The sequence below is a fragment of the Carcharodon carcharias genome, chromosome 12, assembly GCF_017639515.1.
Source record: "Carcharodon carcharias isolate sCarCar2 chromosome 12, sCarCar2.pri, whole genome shotgun sequence".
Classification (NCBI taxonomy): domain Eukaryota; kingdom Metazoa; phylum Chordata; class Chondrichthyes; order Lamniformes; family Lamnidae; genus Carcharodon; species Carcharodon carcharias.
The window spans coordinates 26,856,386-26,866,305 of record NC_054478.1 but is presented as its reverse complement, the minus strand read 5'-3'; the positions used below and the strand labels follow the sequence as shown (position 1 = coordinate 26,866,305).

At 42.7% G+C, this 9,920-nt stretch overlaps 1 protein-coding gene across 1 annotated transcript in view; it reads left to right on the top strand.

The window, feature by feature from the left end:
• The first annotated feature begins 833 nt into the window (after nt 1-833).
• LOC121284659 (contactin-associated protein-like 5) overlaps nt 834-9,920 on the top strand; it is a 1,009,875-nt gene continuing 1,000,788 nt past the window's right edge. The window contains exons 1-2 of the mRNA XM_041200217.1: nt 834-927; nt 1,036-1,146. Coding sequence (XP_041056151.1) covers nt 834-927; nt 1,036-1,146 — 205 coding nt within the window. The remainder of the gene's footprint in view (nt 928-1,035; nt 1,147-9,920) is intronic.

The following is a 9,920-nucleotide window of genomic DNA, read 5'->3' as shown; positions in this document are numbered from 1 at the left end:
TTCCCATCTGCTGCCCTTGTCCTTCTAGATGGTAGCGATTATGGGTTGGAAGGTGCTGTCGAAGGAGCCTTGGTACGTTCCTGCAGTGCGTCTTGTAGATGGTATATACATGCTGCTACTGTGCATTGGCGTTGGAGGGAATGAATGTTTGGGGATCTGTTAAAAAGCGCAGGACACCAGTGCTGTGTGGGCAAGTTGAAGTGCCACATTGCTGATATTTTAATTATCCGCGCACATTGCTCTCTTTGTGCACAAGCACAAACATGGGCTTTTAGTGTTGAAGCTCATAGAGAAAGATAAAAATTAGGCAGATATGAATAAGAGGACAATACAAGTGAGGTAATTGTAGCCCAGTGAAATTCTATTTGGGTGGTTCAAAAGGAATGTGGGGTTTGAAAATATGTCCAGTTGTAAAGAGGAGTCTCCACCTGAAGGATTAACTTGTCTCAATTTTTAAAAAAAATTCTCCATGGATGAGCCCCTCTCTATCGCTGTAACCTCTTCCAGTCATACAACTCTGATAACTGTCTCGGTGTTCCTCTAATTCTGGTCTCTTGCACATCCCCCAATCTTGATCACCCTGTCATGGTGGCCATGGTTTCAGCTGTTTGGGTCTAAGCTGGAATTCTCTCTCTAAACCTCTTGCCTGGCTTCCTCTCCCTCTCCTCCTTTAAGATACTCCTGACAACCTACTTTTTTCACCTCTTATGATATCTCATTTATGGGGCCCGGAGGCAAATTTCCCTTCATAATGCCCTTGCAAAATGCCTTTGACCATTTTACAATGTTAAAAGCAATAGATCAGCAAGTTATTGTACGGCCTGTGGAACCTTATGTTTCAGATTTCTAATATCTGCAGCAAGGTACTTCTGAACTTGAGAAAAGTCTACTCCTTCAGCACAAAACTACAGGATGGGAGCCTTGCAGGTTTGAAAATGTGTGGGGATTAAAGTCTTCATCTGGAATTAATTGTGTATAGGTATGGTGCTGTGCCATTTCACTGATTTTACACATATTGTCTCTTTCATCCTGCAGATAATTGCGACAATCACCTTGTGTCTGGCTTGCCTCAGTCAGCGTTCCGTTCCTCTTCTGCACTATCTAGCAGTCACAGCCCTGGCTTTGCAAAGCTGAACAGAAGGGATGGTAAGATCCAAGCGTTCTGTTAATGATTGAGCAAATTATTCATTCTCAGCACGTATATGCATCACAAATGCAAATAAAAGCACACAAGTAGATTTTATTTCACTGGTGAAGAAATATCTGTCCAAGAAATGGATGGACTGGCATACATCATGTTGCAGAATGCCCATGTGCTGATATTTACAGTTGTCATTCTGTGCTTGTCAAATGCTATGGTAATGGTTTGTTCCCCAGGGTACAATAGATCCTAGATTAACCATGATGTATAACTGGTTAAAGCTTCCTCAAACTGATGGCAGAGGTGCAGTTCATCAAAAAGGTATTATACTAAAATCTTATTGGTTATTGCAAGTGCCAAGCTTGTGAACTGACTTGAAGTGTTTCTCTGATGTTGTGCCTGATTAATGTATCTTATTGGCAGAGTTCTCATGGCATTGCTCATATAGGCCCAAGGGGAAGGGGCTAAAGTGGGGTGGGCTGGTTGCAGAATTAACATTGGAAAATGTTGGAGAGGTGTGTTCAGCAATAGTGAAGCAAGTGTCTTTTGACTGGTTTGTGGAAAATATATAACGTTTATCAAAATCACTCAGTGCAGGTAGACAATAAATAAATGGATCGCTTTGTATAAATAAACCCCACCTTTATACATGTTGTTTCTTATAATCAAGTAAGAAACATATTTTTTAAAGCTTTGATAATAGCTTCCTTACTTTGTGCTGCTAATCTTTTGTTCTTACTGGACAAGGGATACAAGATTCAACTCCTGGCATGCTTTTTGAAGGCCCAATCTTGTTCTCTGTTAAAATGAATCCTGGCAGCAGTGTACTGAACAATAACAACTTATATAGTACCTTAAACTTAAAAAAAGTAAGTCCCAAGGCACTTCACAAGGGCATTATAAAACAAAATATGACCCCAAGCTATATAAGTAGATGTTAGGTCAGATGACCAGAAGCTTGGTCAAATCGATAGGTTTTAAAGAGTTTCTTAAAACAGGAAATTGAAGTGGAAAGGTAGAGACATTTGGGAGGGATTTCCAAAGCTTAGGGCCTCTACAATTCAAGGTGTGACCACTAATGACGATCACACATGCATTAGCATCAGGAATGCTTAAGAAGCCAAAATTAGATGAGCATAGATACTTCGGAGGGTAATGTTTGGAGTCAGTATGTTACCTTGCTGAGTCTCTGCTGCTGACAGTAATAGCTGACAGTGACAGGGGTATGGTAGCAGAGTTGTTATATTACTGACCAAGTAATCCAGAAAGGGAGTCTACCATCCTGACCTGGCCTGGACTTTGTATGCCTCCCAACCCACAGTAATGTGGTTGACTCTTGACCGCCCTCTGAAATGGCCCAGCAAGTCACTGAGTTATGTCAAATTGCTACAAGAAACAATAGAATAAGACTGGACAGACCCCCAACATTGACGTAGACATTGGAAAGAAAAGCAGCATGCCCTGCCCAGTTAACGCTACAAAGTCCCCCTCAATAACATCTGGGGACTTGTATAAAAACTGGAAGAGCTGTCTCAAAAACTAGTCAAGCATTCTGACATGGTCATACTCAAAGAACTATAGCTTTCAGCAAATGTCTGAGATTGCCTCATCGCTATTCCTGGATATGCTTTGTTCCATCAGCAGGACACACAGGTCGTCGATGGTGCTATCAAGTGGTACTTGCTCAGCAAAAACCTGCTCACTGCGCTCAGTTTGGGTTCCACAAGAACCATCTGGCTCCAGGTTTCATTATAGCCTTGGTCCAAATATGGATAAAAGAGCTGAATTCCAGAGGTATTTGACCAACTTGACCAATTATGGCATCAAGGAGCCCTTGTAAAACTGAAATCAGTGAGAATCAAGAGGAAAATTTTCCACTGTCTGGAGTCATACTTAGCATAAAGGAAGATGGTTGCGGTTATCAGAAGCCAATCATCTCAGCTCCAGGACATCGCTGCAGTAATTCCTCAGGGTAGTGTCAGGCCCAACCATCTTCAGCTGCTTCATCAATGACCTTCCCTCCATGATGAGGTCAGAAATGGGAATGTCTGTTAATGATTGCACAATGTTCAGTTCCATTAGCTCTAAGGATTTTCCATGCTCTCTCCAGGCAACTGAAGTGTTTGTTCCTGGTACCATTCTCGTAAATCTCTGCACCATCTCCAAGGTCTTGAAATCCTTCCTAAAGCATTGTACCCAAAATTGACCTCATTGCCCCAGCTGTGACCTACCAGTGTTTTTAAAATTAAGGTTATTATAAATTCTTGCTTTTCTACTCTATTTTTATACTCTATTTTTAAAGCTGAGTCCCTTATGCCTTTTTAACAGCCTCATCAACTTGTCTAGTCACTTATGTGTATCCACAAATCATTCTGTTCCTGTACCTATTTTAAAATTATACCATTTAGTTTATATTGCCTCTCATTGTTCCTTAAAAAATGAATCATTTCACAATTCTCTGCATTAAATTCCTTCTGCCCTGTGTCTGCCCATTTCACCAATCTGTCTACTTCCTCCTGAGGATGGTTATGAACCTCCTACATTTGTGCTTTGTGTCATCTGCAAACTTTGAAACTATGTACTGTGCTGCCAAGTCCAGATCATTAAGATGTATCCAAAAGAGCAGCGGCCTCAATAGTGACCCCTGGGGAACGCTCCTGTATACCTTCCTCCATTCTGAAAAACAACCGTTCACAGCTCTTCTTTGTCTCCCCTAGCCAACGTCTTATCCGGGCAGCCATTGCCCCTTTAATCCCATGGGTTTCAATTTTACTAATAAATGTATTGTGGTACATACCAATAAAGGTGATCATGAAACTATCAGATAATCATAAAAGCCCAGCTGATTTACTTAAAGGAAACCTACAGTCTGGCCTATATGTGACTGACAGCCACACAAATGATTCTCTTGAATATTCCTACCTAACATTTAAAGACCGCCACTGCTCAAAAAGGTCTGCCAGCACATTCACAGCACAATTACGGATTATCAATAAATAATTGCTATGTCTGCAAATGCCCAAACACCAAGAATGAATATTTTTAAAAAGGTGATCAGAATAGGATTTTTTTTTTTTTGAAATGTTCCCAGCATCTGACAATTAGGTAACAGGTTTGATCCAGACCGAAAGTGGAGCAGAGGCAGAGCCTGATATTTTTCTTTCAATTTTGATTTATGATGCATTATTCAAAACATTCAAATGAGAATTTTGCAAAAGAAATCATCAATTATTCGTATATAACCCAAACCCTGGCCTTCCTTCATTCTAATTTGTCTGCAGACAGCATGTGTGTTTATTAAACATAACCTTCCCCAGTGGGCTGTGTGCATGCTTCACAGTGTTTGTATCTCAGTTTCAATTTCCTCATTGTTGGCACGATCCATTGTGTTCATTATTTGGTTACTCCTGAGTTTTATTCCCTCTCCATCTGCTCACTCGGGCTGAACCCAGTGGTGTACAAGCTGAATGTTCCGAGCTTCAAAACCTACATTCTACTTGTCAGCAAAACAGCATGGGCTAGAGTTTCCACGAGGTTGTGTTGAGATTTTCTTCTTACTGTGCAAGTTGGCCTAAATCGGTCACACTGATGCAAAAGGTTGAGGAATTTCGAGTGCAAATTTCACCCAGTGCAAATTGTGCTTCCGTATTCTTTCGCATCTGTTTAAAAAACATCCTGTGGGAAAAAAAACATCATGCGCCTGATTAAAAAACATCATGTGGGAAGCTGACCCTGGCCAAAAATTTGAATTACTCATTGGGGCGAGTTTCTGCTAATTGCAGCCATTTGCGGGCCTTCAAAGTGACTTTTAAAATTCAGCTAATTTCTTTTAGGCGTAAGAGCACAAGTAAGCACATTTGAAAAGCTTTCAAATGTATATTTAAATTTCTAAGAAACTGATCTCTGTACATTAATGGAGCTATAAGTGGTTATGCTGAGTATTTTTAAAGATCATTGTCAATTAGTTGAAATTGGTTCACTCACAGCTAGTAACACAAGACATTCTCATTAAAAATGTTTCTTTGTGATAAACGAACGTTCAGCTGTATTAATACAACCGCGCCAGGTTGTCACTCTTAAATATATCAAGGATATTTTTTTAATGCAATAAACATTGATGTTCAAAAATGCTACTTTGGCTCATGGATGGAGTTATGTTTGTGATTATGTAAAGGAGTTTGAGTGTAAACCTAAAATATAAAAGCCATTTGGAAAACTGGCGTGGTCATGATTGCTGATTGCGCCCATTGGTGAAACTCTATAACACCTCTTCACCCCATCTTCCTCCCTCCAAATCCTTACTGAAACCCTTATCCACACCTCATGGCTCAACTTCTCAACTGACAGCCCACACACACGCCATTCCTTCCCCCCACCCCAACTCACCCCACCCAAGCTTCCACCTATACAAATGCAACTGGCCCAAAACTCCACCGCTCTGGTTTTGTGGCTTGCTTTCCCATCGCCTCTTGCACTACACTGCCTATCATAAATATCTGCCAAAGCACCGAATTGTGAATTCTTGTCCTGTTTACAAATCCCATCCTAGATGTGGAGCCTCCCACAACTCACATTTTTTTGGTCCTCTGTTGCTGGATGCCCCTTGGCATTCCTCACTTAATCACAAAGGTTTCATACCACAGCAGCCATGGTAACACTGTGCTGATGATGATTTTCCAACTTTTATCCCCACTTCTCATTATTCCGGAATCCCTTCTTTGGAAATAACCCAAATTCACCTCATCCATTGGCTTGGAATGTGGGTCGTCTTGTATCACCCCCATCACTGTAATTAGAGTCATGTAGACTGAAGACAAATGTCCAGCCCTTGTTTTCTGGGTCCTCAGAGTTTATATTCTATTGTGAACAAATTATTTCCTTTAAATACAGAGCAGTTAGTTATGGCACAGCCGATGGTAAATGCTGAGCTGCTCAAGTCCCAAAGGGAAACTTGAAACAACTGCCACAACTGTATTGCAATTTGTATAAATTTTGAGATGCGTGCCTTGAATTCACTAGAAATAAGATCACCAAGTCTTATAAGTTTCTAACAAAACTAAATTAAACCTTTATTAATAGAAGAAATGATTTTAAGTACATACATAGATCTATCAATTATTGCTATGAAAACTTCTTAATCCCCTAGTTAATCTTAATCTAACTCCCAGTTACACTTCTGTTAAGGCAACAGTAAGGCACATAGATTTTAAGAGACCCAGGCAAAGCAACATGAAAAAAAAAACAAAAACAGAATTACCTGGAAAAGCTCAGCAGGTCTAGCAGCATCGGCGGAGAAGAAAAGAGTTGACGTTTCGAGTCCTCATGACCCTTCAACAGAACTGCAGTTCTGTTGAAGGGTCATAAGGACTCGAAACGTCAATTCTTTTCTTCTCCGCCGATGCTGCCAGACCTGCTGAGTTTTTCCAGGTAATTCTGTTTTTGTTTTGGATTTCCAGCATCCGCAGTTTTTTTGTTTTTATCTCTATTATTAAGAAACATGATACCCTGAACAACCCAATTCAAAGTGAGTTTTCTTAGCTTCAGTTCTTTATAGACAGCAGCTTGGGGTTTAGATACTAGAGGTTTTTCATACTTGTTAGATCTTAGAGTGCGTACCCTTACACACAGCCTTCGCTCCTTTATACATATTTTCCCCTTTGAATGCAAATTCCCATTATTTCCCCATGTCTTAGGACTTTACCTCTCTGATAGTAAAAATCTCTCATAGAACATCAATTTTACCAATAATCTTTAGGAAAAATAAACACACTGTTTCTTAACTTCTCCTGGCTAGGTGCAACATTTCACACTCTCTTTTGCATTCAAGCTAGTCTGGTTTAACTGAAAATGCAAATGTTCCCTTTACACCTATGTCTACCTTCTTAGCATTTCAAATGGGGAGGTGGTGCATAGTGGTATTGTCATTAGACTAGTATTCCAGAGACCCAGGGTAATGCTCTGGGCACCCGGGTTCCAATCTCACCAAACAACAGTTGCCATCCTGTAAAGTATCCCAATTGCCTTGACTGCCCATTATCTCACTAACAGAAATTCAAACTGAAACTATTGAAAAAGTGGTTAAAATAAAAGCCATAGATGTTACTGCAGTCCAACAACGAACCCTAAAAATTAGTAGTATTGTCAAAATCTTACACGTGACATTGGGTCAGGAGCCCAGCATGACTCTGCCCACTTCTGGGGATGAACTCCCCCACCCACTCCCCCCATCCACCTCCAACCTTGGATCTGTTCTGTAATTAATTAAAGTATTCAAGTAAGTAATTACTTTTGACCAAGAGGTCTGGTTTTAAAAACCAGAGCGCAGGCTTATTGAGCTGCATGGCACTCATCAGATCAACCAGGTGAGAGCATAGTGGGGAGTGCTTGTTCTGTGAAACTAACAGTCTAGAAGAGTGAAACTGAATAGCTGCCCCCGTGCCCACCTGAGAGACTGCTGCTCTCAGCACTTGCTCAGAGAATGTGTTTTCACTGCTGGACAGGTGATTTCCTAAACCTTGGATGTCAGTTCACCTGTATTGGACTTCACAGATCTTGATCTGCACTTCCCTGCTGTCAACCTTCATTGTGGCATCGAGCAGCTTATGGAGTTCTACCTTACACTATTGATGAGGACCAAGAAGAGCAGCACCAGAAGCAGCAGCGGACTTCTCCTGAGCTACATTTCCCTCAAAAGGGCAGAGGAAATGGATAAGGATCCAGTTTGAGGAGGTGAGATCCAACAACACCAAATCTACGGGCAGAGGATCAGCTCTTTCGGTGCGCAAGAGCACTAATGCCTCAAGGAGGCTCAAGGCTTTCACTCCAGATCATGGGTGATATCTGCAGCCTCTGGGTCAAGACCTCTGTCCCAGTGGACCAGGTGGCCATGCATTGTCAGTGGTAGTCAAGGTGGATAACACTGGAGAACCACCTTTGTTCTCTGCCCCTCCCTGTAGTTGTGCATTCTCTTCTCCTGCAGAGAGAAGAATTAGAGAGTTGAGTATGAGAAATAGATTAAGTGGGGAGGAGGGATGGAGGGTGTGGAGGGTGACTGTGAGGCATGTTTATGAGATGGCATGAAGATGAGTATGTGTGTGAGTGTTGGGTGTTCAGATGGGAATGCATGGAGGTGCCTGGAGAGAGGAATGCACGGAGCTGCAAGGTGTGTTGTGCAGGAGGATGTTGGGACTTGACATGTGGGGCTTGATATCCGCAAGTGTTTTGCCATGCTTTCCTGCCCTCCCAAGGTTTTGAACCTCTTGTAGCACTGATTCCAGGTTTTAAGAGACCACACTCCAGCTGCTCAATTCCTTTGTTACTTCCACCCATGCCTGTTTGGTTTGAGAGGCTGGCCTCTCCCTCTGACCCTTGGGAAAATATTGGCCAGGATTTTACTGATCTGCCCTGTGTTGGGGTAGGAGATGGGGGCAGGTAAAATGCTGGGGAGCCACATTGGGAGGATTCCCTGAAGCACTCCTGCTGCTGGGCCATTTCCCCAACAAGGGAACGATGACATCTTGGTTGCCCTCTCTGGTCAGCAGATGGTCAATTGGTGGTCATTTTTCCTAGCTGCCAGCCTCATGGGCAGGCCACCAGCTACATGGCAGCAGCTTTCCTTCATTTCTGGAGGCCTTGTGGCCTAAGACAGAAAAGGTCGCCCCAATTGCTCCAACAGCACCACTGGAGTGGTTAGTTCTTTGATTGCTGAGGCCTGCAATGCCTGGCCCCAGCAGAAAAGTCACTCATCTTCCTCCTCTTCAAGGGCGCCTCAAACTGGAAGCTACCTCTCTGCAGTGTCGCTGCTGAAGCTGCAGAGGTCTCAGCCCTCAGAGTGGGCTGGCAGCCCGGAGAGACAGCCCGTCATCCTTAATTAGACAGTGGGCCCAGCAACAGCCAAGTAAGAGAACATCAGGACTCGACCTGCGCTGGGAAAATCCCGTCCGTCCATCACCTCACTTCACCCCCACAGATCTTGCAGTAGGACCTCCAGCTATGAGTCTAAGCCCCCCATGGTGGTCATCCCAGGTCTCTTTTCCATTCCTGAGGAAGCAAAATGCGGTTCATCCACTGTGGCCCCTGCCAAGGTCCCTTTTTAATCGAAATCCTTTCATTGACAGATATGACTCATCATTCCCATACTCCACCCCTCACCTCCTCTTGTTGAGAAGTGGGGTGTTAATGCTGTGGAGCGAGAAACAGAGTTAACGTTTCAAGTCCAATATACCTTCTTTGGAACTTCGGGAAGTGATAACTCTCTTTCTCTCTCCACAGATGCTGCCAGACCTGAGTTTTTCCAGCATTTTCTGTTTTTATTTCAGATTTGCAGCATCTGCAGTGTTGTGCTTTTATTGATGTTAATACTGTGGCTGAGTTAAAAAGCCACGGCAAGGATCACTTCAATGACTCGCTAGCGGCCTCCTTGCTCCAAGTTGTGCTCCTTGTGTTCAAATCACACCATGGTCATTTGGGGATTTGAATTCAGTTCAAATAAAAGGCTGGTTCCAGTAAATGTGTTGAATAATCATAAAAGCTCATCTAATGTCCTTAAAAATTGAAACCTGCCATCCTTAGGTGGTGTGTTGTACATGTGACTTCAGTCCCGCACACCAATCTGGTTGACTCACTTGCCTCACACTGCTAACATTTTGTGTGACAGTACTGTAGGAGCGCCTTCGCCACACATTTGGCAAAGGCTCAAGAAGAAGGCTCAGCACCACCTTCTCAGTAGAATGAGGCATGGACAATAAATGTTGCATTACCAATAAGGCCCAGCTCCCTA